This window comes from Otolemur garnettii, unplaced genomic scaffold, assembly GCF_000181295.1.
Source record: "Otolemur garnettii isolate 467f Iridium unplaced genomic scaffold, OtoGar3 scaffold00087, whole genome shotgun sequence".
Taxonomy (NCBI): Eukaryota; Metazoa; Chordata; class Mammalia; order Primates; family Galagidae; genus Otolemur; species Otolemur garnettii.
The window spans coordinates 7,160,319-7,181,219 of NW_003852482.1; the positions used below are offsets into that span (position 1 = coordinate 7,160,319).

A 20,901-nucleotide genomic window follows, 5' to 3' on the forward strand; every position below is an offset into this window, starting at 1 on the left:
AAAGAAAGAAAGAAAAAAGAAATGTATAAGTTGATTCTAAAATTTGTATATAGAAATGCAGATAACCAGAAGTAGTCAAAGTATTCCTGAAAAAGTGATAGGGTATCACTCCCAAGATTGGGTTACAAAAAGACGTGGCTTTGACCTTGGGCTCTCTTTCTCCCTTCCTCTTAGAAAGCTCACCTTGAGAGAAGCCAGCATGACATGGCAGCACTGTGCAGATGTTCACATGATTAGGGATTAAGGCTGCCAGACCACATGAGTCTTCAGATGAGACTGCAGCCCTGGCCAACAGTTGATTATTAACACAACTGGCCTGGGACTGAGGGATTTCCTAAGCTATGGGACTTAACGTGCTAAACCCAAGACAGACCTGGGCAAATCAGTCATCCAAATGACCGCTGGACTACATACTCTCGAGAGTCCTTGAGCAAGAGGCACCCAGCTCAGCTGTGCCCAAATTTCTGATGTTTATTCTCTTAAGCTGCTGTTTTGCGGTAATGCAATGGGTACCAGTGGATAACTCATATAGCATGTCACAAAAGATAGCATAATATAACATATCACTAAAATGGGGATACACAGATGACAAGGCACTCAACTTCACTGCTCATCAGAGAGATGCAGATCACAAGAACAGCAAGCTCTCTCTCTCTACCCACCCAAATCAGCAAAATTTCAAAGATAGAAAATATCCAATGTTGACAAGGATGAAGAGCAACTGGGACTCTCACATACTACACAGTCGTGGGAATATCAAACAGGACAACCACTTTGGAAAGGTACTAACTACGAAACCTAAACAGTAAACACGTCCTATGTCCCCGAAATAGACCAACAGAACATGTACAGCTGTTCACCAAAAACCACCTATAAGAATGTCATAGCTGGACAGGACCTTGGGGGCCATTCACTCCCAATCCACTCAGGTAACAGGAAGGGCACCCACACAGAAGAGGCAGGAAAAGAGGTGAGAAAAGGTGAGAAATCATAAAGCACGACAGTTCCCTACCAGCAACAGAGGCCTCTGCTGGGGCAGGCATCATTGCACACTTACAACAAATCGCACTGGATAAAAGGAGAACATGCACATATCTGAGCTAGTGCCCAAGAGAGCCAGGAGCTGAGATCTCTAACTAGCTGCTCAGAGAGGGGGTGAAACAGGCCTGTCACCCAGTCCTCTGGCCCTAGCGGAGTACTGACTTTCAAAGTATCTTCAACGCAGGCAGACTTCTATGCAAGAAAACTCATAGGCCCATCTGGGTGTATAAAAATGATCAAAACAGAGGGGCCCTGGCTGATCTGAAGACCCTGCCTCCCAGGTCTCCTCCTCCCAGCTGTGGGTCTGAGACCCCCCAACACCCCTGAACATCCTGGCACTTACCTGCCAGCCCAGGTGTGCTGTGGCTGGGGTTTTGTCCCTGCCCCTGTCCCCTCCCCAGGCCCTGGGTCCCCACACTCACCACAGCGCCGGGCCCTGGACTATACCAGCCCATCATAGAGGGACAGCGCCTGCACGATGGATGGGTCCGCCTTGGACCCCTCCTGGAACTCCTGCAGTGTCAGCTTCCCATCGGCGTTCTGCAAGCAGGGAGAAGCTGCTGAAGGCAGAGGCCCACCTGCCTCCCGGGAAGTGACTGAGCAAGGCCTGCCCAGGCCAGGTCCCAAGAGGGCCTGGTCCCAAGAGAACTTTCCATGTTAGGTCAGGAGGGAGGCGGTGCAGAGTGGTGGGTAAGTGGCACCAGGCAGACCTCAGCACTCCCAGCTGGGTGACCCTGGTTCTGGGGCCACCTCTCTGGGCCTGAGGACTGAGGATAACTGTGCGGCTTCCTAAAAGGACTGTGGCGAGAACGCCATGCTTGGCAAACTAGATGCCCTACAACTCTGTACTTATCATTGTCACTGCTACTAATTCCTATACATGGTGGTTAATCCGTAAGGGCTAAGGGCCTTGTGCATTTCTCTGGGGTCACTCTTGGGAGGGCATTTAAATCACCCCTGGGGCAGCCCAACTGAGCCCCAGGAGGCCTGAGTGGCTCATGAGGAGGCCAGAAGAACTTCAGCAGGTCTGTTGGGGAGGGGATGATTGGGCCAGGATCCTGTCCCCCGGAGTATTTCCAGAGGAAAAAGGCCACAGACAGCACTGACTGGACTTCAGCTACCCAGAGAGGGCACTGGCACAGCCATGCCCTTGGGTCATGCACCAAGCATCCAGCACATGCCAGCACCATCCCATCTTGATCTCATGGAATCCTCAGAGCCACCCCAAGAAGAGGGTACTGCTCTCCTCCCCACCTTACTGGTAAGGAAACCGAGGCTTGGTCACCTCCCCAAGGTCCCATGGCTGGCACTGGCATGTCAGATTCTGGGTCTTCACTATTTCCCAAAGTAAAGGAGGTACAAGTACGGGGAACTGAAGGAGTATATGGCTTTGGCATTAAGTAACATCCACTGTCTGTAAGACATTTATCATTCCTCGCTCCGTACTCTGTTGATAAATTGATTATGACCAAGAGACCACTTGTCAGAGGCCAGCATGTGTCTAATGTCGCTCTAACATGTGCTCATCCCCCTTTACAATCGAGAAAGTACAGGCCTGAGGCTCAAAGCTCTCAGGGCAGCACACCTTATTGTCCACCGTGTGAATAAAGAGCCTCGTTTTATACTGTATTACAAACTCTTTGTCTACAAATACCTTGAGAGCTATATTCTAAAATAATTAATTTCCTTTTTGATCTTATGGATTTTATTTTATGAACTTAAGACCATCATTCTGAGAAGTCTATGGATGCCAGAGGGATCCCCGGCACATGAACAAATAAAAGGGTTAAAGATTGATTCAAGAAAACAAGTTGGGCAAACATACTTAATACTCTGGACAGTTGATGGGGATGGCTGCCGGCTATGGACATGACACCAGCCACACTGCCTGCCTTGAGCCAGTCCCATAGGTAGTCAGCGGCAAAGGCAGGCCCAGGCTCTGAGGCTCCACTCCCTGCCCTCCCATCTTATCTCCTGGGTCAAGGACCAGCCCTTGCCCAGCCTCACCTTGTCCATCATGGCGAAGATCCGGTCTACTCTCTTCTCTGGAGTGTTCTCCTCCTCCGGGAGCTCCACAGTATTCCCCTGCCAGGATAGAGGTGGTGGGGCCGGGACCTGGGACTCTGGGCTTTGGGTTCTTGGCCAAATCTTTGTCCCCCAGGCCTTTGCCCCTCCAGCTGAGGGTTGCCTCTCCCTCCCATGCCCTGTCTCTGCTGTTCTGTCCCCAGGCCCACCCCCACCCAGCCTGCCTGCTTGCCCAAGAGAGACACATGGGGTAACCCAGTCAGTAGCCCTACTCTGACACTGGGCAGGGGGCAGCTGCAAGGGTGCCCTCTCCTAGCCAGGCCCACGTGCTAACCTGTATGCCCTCCTGCCATCCCCATCCCACAGGACCTGCCCTCTCACCACCATCTGGTAAATGGCGTCCACAATATCCAGCATCTCGTTCCTGGTGATATAGCCGTCGTTGTCCAAGTCATAGAGCTTGAAGGCCCCTGGAATCAACCAGACAGGGCTGAGCAACTCCCACCCAAGTCAGGGCAAGGGCTCTTCCCTGCACCCCTCTCTGCACCTCAACAGGAAGTGAGGGGTGTCCTTGTTACACATCAAGGTCAATGAGTATGTCAGGACGGACAGGGACAGACACACACATGCACACATGTGCCACTGCAACCAGGATTGAATAAAACATAAGTAAAAGGGGGTTCACTAGGTCTGCCAGGGCTGAGGCTTCAGCAACTAGAGCAGAGTGAGGGGCGTGTGGCACTGGGAATGTGGCCCAGAGAAGAGTCCTGTGGCTGCCCCCTATCCTCAGACCCTCCCCTCCCACAGTGATGACACAGCTCTCCATGGTCAACGTTACACAATAAAACAGTGTGTTAGGAGGGGAGCTTTTGCATAAATAAAATTCTCTTTTGTGTCTCAAAAAAGGAAAAAGAACCTGCAGGGAATGAAGGGCAAAGATCTTAGTGAGCAGTTGAATCAGGCCAGAGTGATTCCCCTTCCTGCACCCTGAGTTCCAGCTGACAGCCACCAGGGGCCTACACAGCCTCTTCCCTCTCAGCCTCCCTCCAGGGCCCGGAACCCACCCAGCTCGAAGCCCACCTCTCCCAGGCCAGCTCCTTTCCTGCAGCTTGGCTGCAGCTTCGTGGGGTGTTCTGAATCCTGCTGCCGTTCCAGACCGGCAGCCCCAGGAACAGGGTCCTGTCTATGTCACCCCCAGCCCCATTCTAACATGTGGTTGTATTCAGTCAATATTTATTGAATGAACCCATGAGTAAATGAATGAGTAGTAATGGCCTCTGAAGAGGTGGGTCCAGCAGTGGCCCTGGGTCTCTGGTTCTGCCTCATCCTGCCCACTGCCCAGATCTACACCTGCCTGAACGTGACCGCAGCCCCTGCCAGCCTCCTGCCCCACTGGCCCTCCCACCCCACCACCTCCAGGAAACCTCCTGTGACATGTCTGCACCATTCTCTCAGCCCTGGACAGGGGGCCTGGCCCGGTTATTTGGCCACCCCTCTGGCCTCTGCAGATGGAGCAGGGATGTCACCTGCAATCCCAACTTGGGTATCTAGTGCCCCTGCCACTGAGGGCCAAGGGCTACTTCTCTCTGCCCTGGCACCACCAGCAGCTGCCCCAGAGGGTCAAGGGGGTCAGGACTCACACCGCAGCTTCTCATCCAGGGTTCCTCGTGAGGTCACTGACAATGCCTGGATGAACTCAGAGAACTCGATCCGCCCATCCTGACCAGAGAGAGAGGAGGCCTCAGTCAGCGCCAGGCCACCTGGTCAGGCCAGACCTTGGAGGGGGACAAGGGGCAGCTGCAGGCACTGGGCACCTGTGGCCAGTGAGACCCAGGTGAGAAGGCAGGTACGATGCAATGAGGTGATGGAAGTGGAGAAGAGGGCAAGGAGATGGGGCTGGGGAAAAAGGGGGGCAGAAAAGTGACAGGCCAGAAGGCAGGTACAGGCAGAAGGGCCAAGGCTAAGACTGACTCCACTTCCAACCCAAGAAAGAGCCAGAAGCACCAGCATGGGCCCCTCTCATGGCAGCAGCCACCTGCAAAGCCCCTCAGCCTAGAACTGCAAGCTCAGGGGGCTTTTGAAGTGGAAAGGGCTTTGCAGATTGTTTAATCCTATCTACTTGTTTTAAAAATGAGGAAACTGAGGCCCAGAGAGGGCAGAGTCCTTCCCAGGGTCAGAGAGTATGACTCCCAGTTTAGGGGCACTTGGGAGAAAGTTGGGGGGGTGATAGAATGGAAACCACCGTAGTGCCAACAGCAGGGAGCGTGGAAACAAGTTAACTCCCCCCGCCCCCCGAGAACTCTCTGGGCCCAGGGAAAATACTGCTGCAGGGCAGAGTCCGGAAGGCTATGAATGCCCCTGTAGTGGCACACCAGCTGTCAGTGTGGCTATCACCAGGAGGGGACACGTGCTACAACATGCATAAGTTTTGAAGACATGATGTTTAGTGAAAGGAGCCAGGCATGAAAGATCCCATATGGAATGATTCTCAGAACCTCAGTTTCCTCATCTGCAAAATGGGGGTATAATACCTGTCTCACTTAGGAAATGTCTGGTAAATGTAGGTTATGATCATTAATATAACCTGAGGACATTTGTGTTCTGTGCTTGTAGGAGAAAAAGAAGGGTGTACATGTTTGGTGCGTATGTGTGCACGTGTCACTGTAGTACACTGCACGCATGTGCATACATTGTGTGTGCTGTGTGAATATGCATGGGTGCTCATGCACGTGTGTACACGCATGCATTTCTATTCCTCTATGCACATGTGCATGTGTGTATGCATCTACGTGTTAGTATGTGTACACACATGTGAATTCATGTGTGTGGGTATGAGTGCATTTGTATGCATCTGTGTTTATTGCGTGTACATGTCTGTGCATGTGTACGTGTGTGCATTTGCATGAGACTATGTGTGTGTGTGTGTGCACATGTGTATGCTTCCTTCTCGAGAAAAGAACAGTGGCAGGAGAGAGTGGGTGTGGGTACACTGCAGGCACCCAGGGGAGCTAAGCCAGCTCCTACGGGGGGATGACTTGGGCTGGCCCAGGCCCCATCAGTCCCCAGCTCACCTTGTTTTCATCAAAGACATTGAAAACAAATGTGGCAAACTTGGTGGGGTCTCCAAATGGGAAGAACTGCTTGTAGATCTTCTGGAAGCCTGCTGCGTCCAGCTGCCCACTGGGGCAGTCTTTAATGAAGCCTTTGTACCTAGAGGCAGCAGACAAGCAAGACAGGATAAGAGATGTCAACATCACCTGCCACCAGGTGCTCCTGCCAGGGCCCAGGATGTCACAGGCACAAGCTCAACTCCACACCTCTGCCTCTCACTAGCTATGGGACCGTAGACAAGTGACTTCACCTCCGTGAGCCTCGTCTATATATGGGGATAAGGGCTGACATAGGAATTGACACCACACAGAGTACTTGGCTACCCAGCCCCGTGCTCCACCCCAGGGCTAACAGAGTGGCATGAATCACCTCCTTGAGGCCACACTCTTGCACAAGGCATCCTGCCTCCCCCACCTTCTCTGCTGAGCCTCTCCTGGCACCACAGAGGGGGGTGAGCTGGCTGGTGGTGCTGGTGGGTAGGGCCACCATATGGAGCCAGCAGGTGGCTCCTCCCACACGTCCGTACCCCTCCCCCCATGCACACCCACCCCACTCCCCCCGCCCCCAGCCTCTGTTCCCAGGGAACTGGGTAAACAGACTGAAGCAGCACAAGGATCTCAAGGGGACCCTAGCTTGTTCCTGCTGGACTGGTCCACCCTGCAGTCCCAGTGCCCAACAGAGGCAATGCCCTCCAGATACACAGGCAGGTGGTGGTGCAGGCTTTATATATGACATTCACTAACTGTGCAACCTCAGGCAAATGCCCTCACCTCTCCGAGTCTCAGTTTCCTTATCTCTGAAAAGGGAGGGTTATCACACCCGTCTTGGGATCAGGAGAGACAGTGCATGTAACCACAGGGCTAGACATAAAAATGGTCAACAGTGTGATTTTTCAGCATTGTGAACTTAAATTTGCATTGTGCTAGGCTAAGCACAGTGACGCGTGCATATAATCCTGCACTTTGGGAGGTCAGGGCAGGAAGATCATTTGAAGCCAGGAGTCTGAGATCAGCCTAGGCAAAATGTCAAGACCTCACCTCTAAAAAAAATTAAAATAATGAGTTGGGTATAGTTGCATGTGCCTATAGTCCTAGCTACTCCAGAGACTGAGGCAGGTACATGGTTTGAGCCCAGGAGTTCAAGGTTACAACGAGCTATGATAGGGCCAATGTGCTCTAGCCTGGGTGACAGAGTAAGATCTCTCTCTAAAAACAAACAAATACTGTGCTGCACCAAGTTGGCTCCTGTGTGTAGCTTAGCCCACCCCCAACCAAATGGGACACACTCTCCCGTGAGGAAGATTCCCACGGTAGCAGCAGCAGCTGCGGACAGGGGTCAGCTGCTATCAGCACCAGCTATGGCCTCAGCTGGGCCAGACTGGACTGGGAACTTTGCAGACCTGTTTCCTAGAATGCCCATGACAGCCCCATGAGTAAGATACTAAGAGGAAACCCATTTTAAAGGCAAGGAAACTGAGGCTCAGAGAGGGAAGATTCCCAGTCCTCAAACTCCAGACTGAAGCTGAGGTGGGGGTGGAAGCTGGACCATGGGGGCTCTCATGCTGCCCATTGCTCTCTGGTCCAAGGCAGTTACATGAAGAGCCCACCCTCCCCCAGAACATCCAAGGACAGGTTCTATGCATGAAGTTGCTGCAGAACTGTGCCCGGGACCCACAAGAAAAGGAAGCCACTGTGCCCCTGCCCATCAGAGAGCAGTTTAGGGGACTGAATGGATGCTGGGCACATGAGGACTTAAAGGGACACTAAGAGCAACCAGAAGTGGGACCTTGGAAATTCTGCAGCCTGAATGGAGTTGGTTAGATGTAGAGTAAGCAGGACAACTGCTGGCATGTCACTGCTACCAGTGGCACTGGGGGGGTTCTGTAGATATGAGGTGTGGAGGCCAGGGATCTGAGAAGACAGAGTGGCTAGGAGCCTCCTTCTTCAGTCAGCCCCCAGAGGGGCACATGACTATCCCAACAGTGCCCACACCAAGCACAAGGTTCCCCCTGGACACCCCGAGAGGCAGGAGGCCCAGGGAGGCAGATCTTTTGTGACAGCCCATGACAGCTACCCCATGCCGGGCACCATGCTGAGCCCTCATGGACAGTTCCTCATTCAGCCCTTGACAATGGGCTCCATGATCCCATCTCACAGATGAAGCCACCAAGGCAAGGAGAGGTCAGGCGATTTGTCCAGAGCATCGTGGGTGACTCGGAGTTCTAGCCATTAGCCTGCTCTGCCTCTCCTGCCCACTGCCCTGCCAGTCAGCCTGTGACCCCAGCATCAGTCCTTCCCTAGCACATGATGTCCGCAGGCCTGCCCAAAATCCCTGCATCCTGTGCTGGTCGGACCCTTGGTATCTACCAGCCACTGCTCAGCCCCTGTGTCCACTGAGCCATGGCTCAGGAAGCAAAGCAGGACAGGCTCAGGGATGTGGAGTTCAAACTCCTTCCCATAGCAGGAGGAACAAACCGGCCCCCTCTAGCTCCCTCCCCTTAAAGCTGCTTTCTCTCTGCTTCCTTCATGTTTGGAGGACAAGATCTGGCCGATGACCCCAGGCCCCTAGGCCAGGACGGGTCTCTGGACGAGGAAGGGGACATACCTGGTTCCAGGGCTGCATGATCCATGTGGGGGGCACTCTAGTTGTCGACAGATCTCTCTGCATGCTGGGGTGGTGGGTTACCGCCCCTCTGTTCAAACCTTCTAACTTCTCTACAATGGGTTTGTGTTACTTGAGTGATTCTAAAATGTTATTAAAGACAATTAAGACAAAAGTCTTTATTGCAGATGGCTCGCCAGGGTCCAGCTGTCAGGAGAGGGAGGCCTGCACAAATCAGTGCTGGGAGTAGGGCCAACGGGGAGGGGAGACAGCCTTATGAGGAGCCCTCGTAGGCCTTCCAGGTTACTCTCACAGGTGGCCATTATGGGGTCCTAGCCCCTTCAGTGCCATTACAGGGGCCCTAGGAAGGCCCCCCATGAGGCAACGTCCATTGGGGGCTGCTCAGCTGATGCTCCAGCTACCTCTTGTCAGTACCCCTTTATTCCACACTCAGGTTTGAGTCAGGCTCCTCTGGACCTGTGCCCCCCATCTCCAGTCTCCCTGTCTAGCTATAGCAAGAATCATGGTCAGCCTGGCCAGAACCCCCTGCCCTCTCGTCAATGGAGTTCCTTACTCTCCAGAAGGGTGTCCTTGTCCTGCCTTTCATCAGCTCCCAGTCTGCCCCTGTCCTGCCTTGTTCCAGTTGAGCCAATCTCTCCCCTGGTCTATGAGTGTCCTATGAGTCTTGATGCCTACACTAATGGTCCCAAGTAAAGTCTTCCTTAACAAGCGTCAGAACAATGTTTTCTATAACAGGGGCTCATCTACTCCCCTGCCAGGCCCCAGCTTCAGGGCTGCTTCTACGGGGTCTCCTCCACTGCTGTGCCCTGTCCTTCCCCAGCACAGCACGGCCATGCTGAGTCACACGTGCCTCGGGCATTGTGTCTCCACTGGAGTGTAAGCATCCTGATACCACTGTGCCCCAACGACCCGCACGTGGCCTAGGGCACATCTGTTCAGTGAATGAACACACACACTGCAAAGTCTGCAGACACTGGGGTTGCTGTGACTTGGGGAGGCAGGTGCTGCTGACACCTCTTAGATGGAGGCCATGGATACTGGGGAACGTCCTGTGGAAATGTCCCATGCTGTGCAGGACAGACTCCCATGACAAATGATGATCTGGCCCCAAATGACAAGAGTGCCAGGGCAGGGAACCCTGATCTGCTCTGAACCACTGATTTCATCCTTCGGGAAACTGAGGGGATTGTGAGGAGGGGGTTTGCTTAGGTCCCCCTTCCCACCCAGTGTGACAGGTTAGGGCTAGGGCTGGAACACAGGGCTGTTCTGGGCACCAGGCAGGTCTCCTGGCGGCAGCATGTCTGAAGGCACAAGGAAGGACATGGTGGGAGGAGCAGAAAGAGGCCTGGACCTGTCAGAACCTGATCCTGGGCCCAGGGGTGGGGAGCTGGAGTCTCTGTCTCCCAGTCACCCTGGGGATGAAATTCCTGGGCACAATCTTTGTCCCCATCCAGCAGCTCACTTGGGTGCTGCTGTGAGGAGGGGTGTGAGCCTGGTTTGGGGTGTCCTGGGCTGCACTTTAGGATTTGACCATGTACACCCTGGCCTTAGGGTTGTGATAATTGATTTGAAGGGTGAATTAGAGGCCTGGGGGAAGCTGGAGGTCTGAGAAGGTTCCGACCTCCACTCTCACTCCACTCCAGTCAAGGCAGGTTCCCTCCTCCCGCTCTGGCAAGGAATATGGGTAGGGTTACGTAATGTTTGGGTAGCAGCCTCTTTACCTGCCCTTACGGGGGCGGCACAGCTTGAATTGCTTGCAGGCTGGGTGAGGTGGGAGCCCGGGAAGCAGAGCCTGGGTCTGATGCCTGGTTCTGCTGCTCACTTGCTGTGTGATCCTGGGCCAGTCTATCTCCCTCTCTGTGTCCTTCCCGCTACCCAGAGGGGTGGAAGTCTACCACGCCCACAGAACTCCAGGCCCTGGCCAGTGTCTCTGGAGGTTCTTGTTCCTCAGGGCTTAGGAAGAAGCAGCCAAAGGCCTAGGCTCTTGCTCTCTCTGCAACTCAGGGGCAGAACCATTCAAGCTGAGAGCTCCATGGTCTCTGGGGACCCCCACAAGCTCAGGGGATCTGCCGTAGTGCCTGCCTTCCTGATGCTCTGTGACTCCAAACTCTAGTCCTGTCATTAGGAAGCTCCACTTATGAGAGCTGGGCCCTGAGAAATGTTCTTTCCAGGCATAATTTTGCCAAATTGACCTAACAAACCTAGGAGGCAAGGACAATTCTGCCCACTTTACAGATGGAAGAAGTGAGGTTTGGGAAGGGGGAGTCCCGCCTGGCTGAGAGTCTTTACATAGACCTGTACCTGGTCTGCCTTCCCTCTCCACCCCAGACCTGGCTGGCTCTCCTACCTTTTCATCCTCAGCTTCCAGGCAGCTCCCTGAGAGGGCCCCTCGGACCACTGAGACGGGGCCACACCCCAGCACACACACTCACGGCACCCTGTCCCTGGGTTGGCCTCAGAGGCACCTTGAGCAGTGACTTCTGTAATTTAATGTGATGACAGGCCAGTGCCTGTTTGGGCCCTATAAACAGGGACCCTCTTTTCTAGTTCTTTCTGAATCTGTGTTGCTTACTACTTCTGGTACATAGTAGGTGCTCAGTTAATGTCAAGGAGGGTCACATAGCTAGCAAGTGGGGTGGCCAGAACCCTAATCTTCAGCTGTGGTCTTTGTGCCCCTCACTAAGACAGAGAGGGAGGGGTGGATGGGCTGTCCCACATCCTGTCCACTTTTCTGGTGGCCCTCGGGGGCCTGCTTTCCTCAGCACCCAAGGTGGAAGGGATGAGTCTAGTATCACTGCTGGCTCAGGCCAGGGCAGGAGCATAGGAGGCAGGGGCAGCAATCAGCCACCTGGAGTCCCACTGCAAGCTGGCTACTCCCAATGTGGTCAGAGTCTCAGGGTGGGACCTTGGGGCCCAGCCCAGAATCTCCAAGCTCCAGAAGATGAATGGCCCTGGGCTGCACCACACAGGCCCCCACTTCAGAGAAGAGCTTCAAGTTAGAAGGAGCGGGGGAGGGGTCTTGTGATTCTGATTCTGATTAACCTCTGTGCCTGTTGCTGCTGAGTGCACGGAGCACACAGGAACTCTGTGACATGAGAACAGTGTTTAATTTTTTTTTTTTAAGTTAAAAGAACTAAAAAAGAAAGGCTTGGGTTTCTGAATCAGTCCTCGGCTCTACCTTTGACCTGTGAGTGACCCTGGCCAGGTGACTTTCCTTCTCTGAGCCTCAGTTTCTTCATCTATTAGATGGGACCAATCTGGCACCTGCCCTTCAGGCCCCTGCACAAACCTGGACACTCAGGAACTGATTTTTTTTTTTTTTTTTTTTTTTGACAGAGCCTCAAGCTGTCACCCTGGGTAGAGTGACACCCTCACAGCAACCTCCAACTCCTGGGCTCAAGCGATTCTCCTGCCTCCACCTCCTAAGTAGCTGGGACTACAGGCGCCTGCCACAATGCCGGCCATTTTTTGGTTGCAGCCATCATCATTGTTTTGGTGGGCCCAGGCTGGATTTGCACCCGCCAGCTCAGGTGTATGTGGCTGATGCTTAGCTATTTGAGCCATAGGCACCGAGCCAAGAACTGATATTTTTAATAAAACAGACGTCCTAAGACCTGGACCTGAGACCTCCCCCTTACACCAGAGCTGCCCCATCCTGCCAGCTGTCCCAAAGAGGTTCCAGAACACCCTCCAGAGGCCCCAGTCCTGGCCCCAGGAAGTCCTTCTCATACTTTTACCCACCTAGTACACAGGCAAGGCCTTTCAGAGAAGTGCTGCAGACCCTTGATGCCCCCTCCCCACCCAATAACCCAGCCTGAGACATTTATACAGAAGCTACATCTCACACAACCTTGTTCACAAACAGGGGTCTTCACTTTTTGGGGACCAGAGACTGCTAAAGGAAAATCTACAGAGCCGAGCCTCGGAGACCAGTCCAGGCTAAGAAGCACTGTGCACGCAACTCCTGGCCATGTGAGGCAGAGATTTCTCATACGCCTGACTGTGTTTGGGACCCAGCTCTTCAAGACAGGGTGCAGTCAAGAAAGGAAAATCGTAGATTCAACAACCGCATTCTTACACTTCTTTAAAAGGGAAGGGGGAAAGAAATCTGTCATTTCATAAAAACCCTGAAGGATGACTGCCACCTGCAAAAAACGCTTCCCACCTCGGCATTGGGCTCCTCCCACCCCTGTCACCCTTCCCCTGCCCCAGCAGCACCAGCCTGAGTGAGCATCCACATCGGAAGGAGAGTAAGCACCTTGTCTCCCTCAGTCCCTAACAGCTCCAGCAACTGGTACTGGCCTGGCACACAGTAGGTGCTCAATAAAGATATACTGGATGTAGGAACAAATGAACAAATGAATAAATGAATGCTCATCAGGACATGGGGGCCAATTCCAGCTTGGCCTCTAGTTCTCTGAGCGCCCCACACAAACCCCAACACTGCCAGAGCCTCTGTCTCCCCAAAATGCCAGGCTGCTAGGACTTCCCTAGCTACTCTCAGAACTGCATCCCTGGTACCCTGCTGGGCGGCCAGCCCTGCACCGCCCTCTGTGCCAAGGATAGCGCAGCAGCTGCTTCCCGCAGTGCAAAAGGTGGAGAATAAATAGCTAGATGGATAAATAATAAAGCATAACCCAAGCTGCAATCAGCCAAGCGCAGCTGGGAAGGGCGCGCGGCAGCCTCAGCAAATTATTCTCCCATTATCTCTTCAAATGACTCCGTTCCTGTGGCAGCCCCCTCCCAGAGCTCCCTGGAGACCTGGAAGACAGTCCCAAACACATCCATGAAGATCATTCCTCTTCCTCTCCCTCTCAACACAGCCTTTGATTTTGTGGGTTTCCCAGAGCAAGAAAGCAAGAAGCCAGCAACTCTGAGCCCAGGCATATGTGGGGTGAGCTGGACCCAGCCCCTCCTCACACACACAAACTCGGGCAAGTTCCACCCCTCTGAGCCTCAGTTTCTTCATCTATGAAACGCTACTCCTGGGGCTCATCCCATGGCACTGTTCTAAGTACCAGCACGATGCCTGGCCCCCCCATTGGATGTCAGCAAGAGGTGGCCTCCTCCCCCACACCTGCGTGGGACAGTCCAAGGTCAACAGCCAGCCTGCTGAGGCAACTACAGCATTCCTCCTGCTTCCACCCACTATTTTGTTACAATACTGCTGGGACATTTTGCTATTATAAAAATAATAAAGCCATGACAAAAAATAGGGAAAATAGAAAATATGGGAGAAAAAAGTACCCATTAACCATAGCCCCACCACCCACGCACCCGCGGCCAGCCTCTCCGCCCTCCCATCTTTCTTCTCCACCTGCATTTTTTCCATCACAGGGTTTTCTCCAATGTACTGCGTGTGTCCTTCTGTTTCCACTCAGGATGATGTCTTTGTCACTCACCAGGGGGGGCTGGTACCTGCTGCCATTCCTTGACTAGTTCCCACCATGACCCCCAATCTCCCATGGTAGTGAGCCAGGCTTAAGCGAGTGGGACCTGGACTGGTCGAGATAGCCAGAGACCTGGGGAGGAGGCTCCAGGCCAGCTTACTGCCCCCAAACTGGCTGCACCCTATGAAGCCTCCAGCTTCTTCCCTCTGCCAAGTACAGACAAAGGCATCAGAAGCCCAGAGCTGCAGGGAGCCCAGGGGCCAGCACCGTGGGGCACCCAGCATGCATCCCGGTGCAGGGCAAGCAGGGCCCAAACAGCTCATCACCGTGACCTGGCCCATGCTCCCAATGGCCTGGGCTTTCCTGGAGAATCCGGGACCTGACCAGCATCAAGGCAGGGGACAAATCATAGAATTGCATAAGAGCCCTACATGGCAGCTGTTAAAAGTCAGCACAAAACAAGATGATCCAATATCTTACCGGAGAGATGGAGACATGGCATGAAAGTGTGACTCATGAGAGGGAGCCGGGCATGCTGAGGCTGGAGGCCATGGGAACAGCAGAGGGAACAGCAAGGATGGAGGCTCTGATGCAGGATGAGCTTGGCTTGGGAGAGGGACAGCAATTGTGGCTGGTGCCTGGTGAGCAGGGGAAAAGGTGAGACCAGAGACCTTGGGGAGCCCTACAGACTAGGGAAGGAGTTGGGGCTTTATTCTAAGTGCAGTGGGAAGCCACAGAGGAGCTGGCTCCCTTTTCCAAGGCTCTGGAGGCTGTGTGGAGTGGAGCATAGCAGGGCAAGAGTGCAGACAAGAGCCCCGTGAGGCAGTGGCTGTGGCACCACCATAGGCCAGGTGGCTTATACTGGCACGGGCAAGAGCCAACATCAGATTCAGGACCTGCTGCCCAGGGAAGATAGGTGGGCCAGGCAGAGGAGCTGGATGGGAAGCCAGGGAAGGAGAGGCCAGGAAAGGTGTACACCATCCAAAGAAGTGAGGAGCCACACACGAAAGAGAGAGAGAGAGAGAGCGAGAGCGCCCTAGGGGGAAGCAGGGCTGCCTAGCCTAGCACTGCTGGCTGGGAGAAGAGAGCCATGTCCACTTCAGCTGCTGCTCTCTTTATATCCTTCCCTTAGCTTCCCCATGGCCCCCAAGATGGCTTGGCCACTGTCCACTGCCCTTGTGGGCTGGGCTCGGGAACCCCAAGCTTCCCCAAGAGAGTAGGCATGGGTAGAGAGAAGGCACCAGTTGCAGGATGCCCTGAGAGCTGTTTAAGAACAAGAATAGGCACTGGCTGGAAGCCGTGGTGAAAAAGGGTCCTCTGAAAATGGGCCAGGGCACTTGGGAGGCAGAAGCTCATCCCATCAGCCTCCTGTGCAAAGGACAGAGGGTACAGTGGACTCTGGGGATCTAGCAACCGGCAGGCTCAATGTTACAGCCCCAGTTAACCAGTGAAGATTAGGGCATTCAAGGAATAACACTTGAGTTTATTCTGTGGGTTCATTTTGTGTGGACAATTCCACTGGCTGCCCAGAACACTGGAGGAGACTGAGCCAGAGCAACATATTCTATGATTCACTACCAATGTCTGCTAGGGGCGCAGGAGGGGAGAGTATCACTGTCTAAGCAGGAGGGTCTAGTGTGCCCTGAGGGGATATGGCCATTCTACAATACCATGGGGGAGGGTATTGACCCAGGAGGGCCAGAGAAAAGCATTGGTTTGACTATCTCCTACCCTTGAAGGTGGCACCAAAATGAACCAAGGTATATTTACCTGAGCTCCACAGAACTTCGTGGCAAAGAAAAGGTTATTTATTTTCATTATAAGCTCTTGAGAGAAAGTGTCAGTGCAAAAAGGATGGGGCAAGGTGCCCCAAGACACTCAGTTTTGGTTTCACTGTGTGTAAGTCAACACCGCCCCCTAAAGGGCAGTCCCCTGGGCTCCCTGCTGGTCCCCAAACAGCCAGGCTTGTTCCCACTCCTGGGTCAGGTTCCTCCCTGAGTCCTGGTCTGGCCTGTAGCTCACACTTCAGCATCTGGGAGGAGCCTCACCTGACCCCTATGTCTTATGGGGTCCCACCCCTCCTGACCATACCGTCATTCCCCAAAGCACTTTTCTCCCCTAGGATGGTCTCACTTTGCACTTATTGCAAGTCAAGGGCTAGGGCTTTGTCCAGAGCAACAGATGTGTCCCAGTGTGGGAGACAGTACCTGACACAGGGTATTGCTCTATGGATGCTTGATGAGTAAATCAAAGTCATATCACTACTGGGAAAATCTCAATCTCAGGGTGGTTGTGCCCAGCAGATCAGTACTGCGATTATTACGGTTATTAAAACTGACAGAGAGGGCTCAGAGCCTGTGGTTCAAGTGGCTAAGGTGCCAGCCACATACACCTGAGCTGGCAGGTTCGAATCTAGCCCAGGCCTACCAAACAATGACGGCTGCAACCAAAAAATAGGCAGGTGCTGTGGCGGGCGTCTATAGTCCTAGCTACTTAGGAGGTGGAGGCAGGGTGACAGCTTGAGGCTCTGTCTAAAAAGAAAAAAAAAAAAAACAACAGAGAGAACACTAACTAGCTTCTGTTCCAAAGGTTTTATGTGAATTAGTGCATTTATTTTTCACACCATTCCTATAAAGCTTGACTATTATTGCCCTCATTTTCCAGATGGGGAAATTGAGACCCCCAAGTCTAGTCATTTGACCAAGGCCACTCAGTGAGGTGAGAATGTCAGGTTCCCAGCCTAGCCTGCCTACCTCTGGTGCCCATGCTCCCAGCCACACTGCCACCTTTTTCTGTAGAAGGCCCCAATGTGGGCAGGAGCTCAAACAGAAACACCGTGATGGGATCTGCTACTGAGGGTCAGTGTGGAGATGAAACCAGGCTGTATGGGTAAGCCTCCCGGCACAAAGAACAAACCTCGCCCTCTCCCTGCCTTGCACCAGGCCCGGGCAAAGAGGTCCTTAGCCCCTTCCCCTAATTGCTGCTCCCTCACCTTCACTTCCCTGCATAAGGAGAGGCTGGCCCTGCTCCCCACACTTTACTGGCAGAGCTCCAGGTTCACCCCTCACTCCTCACCCTCCACTCCCCAGCTCAAGCTCACCTTACAGTGTAAGTCTCCAGGTCTGCTTCACCTTTCACAATGCCATACATGCTGCTCTCCTCCCCACTTGCCCAGTACAGGCATCACTAATCCATCACAGACCTCACCAATCCCTCACTGCTATGCTTTCTATTCACTCCATGACATACAGCCTCAGAATCCTTCTTAACATGGCACTCCAGGAAGCTACTACAGATCCATTAGAGCTGGCATCCGAGAGAAAATCTATTTGCCATCCTTGATCCAGTCCAATCAATCATTTTATAGATGGAGCTACTGAGTCCCAGAGAGGGGAAGAGACTTCTCAAGGCCACAAAAACCTAGTCTCCTGACTTGTTTCTCACCCAAATCCCTACCTTACATAAGCAGGGCCTGGTGGTCCCTATAGATGCTACACAAGGCAAGGGATCACCAGCACCCCAACACCACCTCCCAACCCAGTTCAACTGAAACTGCGTCCACCCATGAGAACAAAAGATACTGAACAAAGGCTGCTTGGACTAGCATGTAAATGAAGCATTCTCAGAGTCCCCTCCACATGCTCCGTCCCAGCCAGCTGCACTGCTGTCCCCATCAGTACAAAGCCAACACTTCCGGCCCCTCAACAGTGTGAGGGAAAGCAGCTACTCACCACTGCTGGACTTCCTTCTCGGTAACTGCAAGAGAAAAACAGAAAAGCAGGCTTTTAGCTCAGGGGTGGTGTCCCCAGGGATGGGAGGACATTCTCTGGGTGGAGGGCTTCCTTCCCGCCCTCCCCACCCCACAGCCCACCTGGGTATGACAAGGCACGGACATGCTCTGAATAAGAAGTGATGCCTTAGTAAATAGTCCTCATCAGGAGTGCTGTGCCTGGCCACCCCAGCAGGGGACAACACTGGCCTCATCCACTCCCAGTGTCCACTGTGCTGCTGCTGCTATGAGGACCCCCAAGGATACCTGCCTATGCTCAAGGGTCCACTTCTCCTGCCATCCCCAGAGTGGGCAGGCAGGACTATCACTCCCAGGCCAGCATGTAAGACACGTTCTTTCCCATCTCAGTACCAGGGACAGGATGGTAGAAGGCCCAGCTTCTCCAGGCACTCTGTCCTTGTGGCACTGAGTCCCTCCCACCTCAGCCGAGCACCTCAGCCCTTCTCTGTGGTCAGTCAGGGTTCTTTAAACAGAAAGACATGAATGGAGCCATGAACGAAGAGCCGGAGCCAGGGACCAAGCCCAAATAGCGCTCCTTTGCTGAACAGAGAATCAAACAAAAGGACGCTGAATCGGCTCAAGTCGGAACCAAACCACGTTCCCTCTAAAGTCACTGAATAAGAACATTGAACCACCTCCAAGGCTACACCATTCTTTGCCTGTGTGACCATAGAAGAGCTCCTTGAGTGCCCCAGGCCTCAGTTTCCTCATTTGTAATCGTAGTAGCACCTGCCCCATGGAGCTGTCCTGGGGGTTCAGTCATAACAGGTACGGAAGCTACTGGATCCCCCTGCACAGCTGAGCATGTGAATATGCACAGTCTAAGTTTATGGAACAAATGGATGAATGGACAGAAAGGGAATGTTAGGTGGAGGTCAGGTGAGTAAAGTAACCGGAATCTCTTCCCAGGGGAATGGGAAAGAAGGCCCAAGGGATATCTCTGAATTGTTTGTGCCTGAACAGACTCGAGGAAGCCACTTTTCAAAACACACTCAAAGCAAGCCTGTGACAGCTGCCAAATGCCCAGAGCCCAGCGTGAGCCCGGATCCGAGCTCAGGGTGGGTCTCTGTGCTTTGGCTCAGCTGCTCTACAGCAGCACCAAGGGAAGACGGCATCACTCTACCCTGGCTCCAAATGTGGAAACTGAAGCACAAAGAGGCCAGGGAATAAGAGTCAGAACTCAGGTCTGCAGCAGAGAGCTGGGCAGTCAGACCCCAGGGTGCACTGGAAGCCTCCACCCGTCCTGCTCAGCACTCTCGCCACCACGCCCAAATCAGTGACTGAGGAAGAGGCTTGTCCACGAGCAGGGTGTTGATAACAAGAGTGAGAGACGCCAGGTACTTCGAAAGGCCAGTCTGGTGTCAGAGAGTGCAATTTTCCAAGACAAAGTTTCAGCCAGAGTATTGGGCGGGAAGGAGGCATGGTATGGGGGAGAAGGAGGGTATCCCTGGCCTAACCCAGGCTGGCTGCCCCCGACCTGCCACCCATACCCACCATGAGGGGCAGCTGGTGCCCAGGGGCTGGTGCTGAATGCCAGAACTAGGAGACACAGGTGACCCATTACAGCCCAGACAGGACCTCAGAGCCACAGGCCCTGGAGCCAGACTAGACCACCTGGGTTCAAATCCAGCCCCACAGCTTACTCTGTGTGACCCAGAGCAAACTGCTTCCCTTCTCTAAGCCTCAGTTTCTTCATCTATAAAATGGGATTGTCGCTTTCTGCTCTTCCCCTTCATAAGAATCCCATAGGTCGGTGAAATGCTGTTTTCCCAGTGAGGAAACTGAGGCTCACAGAGGCCTGCATCCTTATCAGGGTCACCTGAGATCACTCTGCTAGGAAACAGCAGGGCCAGGATTATGTCCCCAGAGGACAGGATGTCGCCAAATTAGATTTGTCCCCATCTCAAGAGTGCCAATGAGTTGCATGACCTTGTATGACCTTGGCAAGGGGTGGCACCATACAACATAAACAGCAGGAGCTGGGTGGCAGAGCCATTGCTGACCACAGAAGGTTTCAAAGGGCCAGAGAGGGGCTTTGGGATTCCCCAGCTCAGAAATCCCAATTCTACCCCAAGCCCCCCACATCTCCCACGGCCCTCTGCCCCCAGCCTACTGTCCTCCCACCCGCCCCCAGGATGCAGCAGCCGTGGACGGTAGGAGGAAGGACTTGGTTGCCCCCCATTAGAACAGTCCTCTCTCTAGAACTCTGGCCAATCAGGGGCAGCCAAACCCTGAAGGGTCTGAGTTGAGAGTCAGGAGTGAGCCTGCCCGATGCTCTAAGCAGCTAACTGACCTTTGGGACACAGTTGAGGACATCAAGTATCCCCCCTTGACAAGTATCCAGCCCAAAGCCAGGGCTGGCAATCTTAACTGCTTCACTGCCTGGGGCCTTAGAGGGTCTTGAAGGGCAATAGGAATGACACATTCTCAGGGCCGGGCCACCTGTCCCCAGTCCCCTGATAGCCAGCACAGGTCAGGCAGCCCACCCCCCCAGACTCAGCCTCCTGCTTGGCAGCTACCACCCCAACCTGGTGAGGAATATACGCAAGGCCATTGCCAAAAGGTGGTCACAGCTCAGTCTTGACGCCCATAGCTCAGTGGTTAGGGTGCTGGCCACATACATTGGGGCTGGCAGGTTCCAACCTGGCCGGGGCCTGCTAAATGACAATGGCAACTGCAACCAATAAATAGCCAGGTGTTGTAGCAGGCACCCGTAGTCCCAGCTACTTAGGAGGCTGAGGCAAGAGAATCACTTAAGAGTTTGAGGTTGCTGTGAGCTGTGACGTTACAGCACTCTACCAAGGGTGACATAATAAGACTTGGTCTCAAAAAAAAAAAAAGGTGATGGCTCGGCACCTGTGGCTCAAGTGGCTAAGCCGCCAGCCACATACACCTAAGGTGGTGGGTTCAAATCCAGCCCGG

The 20,901-nt window shown here is 53.5% G+C and overlaps 1 protein-coding gene across 1 annotated transcript; it reads right to left on the minus strand.

Annotated features, from left to right (window-relative positions):
• Nucleotides 1-1,482: 1,482 nt before the first annotated feature.
• NCS1 (neuronal calcium sensor 1) lies at nt 1,483-17,339 on the minus strand. The gene is made up of 6 exons (XM_012808208.1): nt 17,290-17,339; nt 6,138-6,276; nt 4,707-4,785; nt 3,448-3,536; nt 3,049-3,126; nt 1,483-1,581 (listed from the first exon to the last, which is right to left on the minus strand). Exons 1-6 carry the CDS (start codon nt 17,337-17,339, stop codon nt 1,483-1,485), a joined length of 534 nt encoding a protein of 177 aa, XP_012663662.1.
• Between the last annotated feature and the right edge of the window lie 3,562 nt (nt 17,340-20,901).

What these genes read in the sequence shown, in the direction of transcription:
- NCS1 (XM_012808208.1), bottom strand. Translation starts at nt 17,339, where the DNA reads ATGTATGGCATTGTGAAAGGTGAAGCAGACCTGGAGACTTACACTGTA. An exon ending in CTGGAGACTTACACTGTAAG is followed by an intron (nt 6,277 to 17,289) that starts GTGAGCTTGAGC and finishes TGCTGCCTCTAG; the next exon opens with GTACAAAGGCTTCATTAAAG. An exon ending in ATGTCTTTGATGAAAACAAG is followed by an intron (nt 4,786 to 6,137) that starts GTGAGCTGGGGA and finishes CTCTCTGGTCAG; the next exon opens with GATGGGCGGATCGAGTTCTC.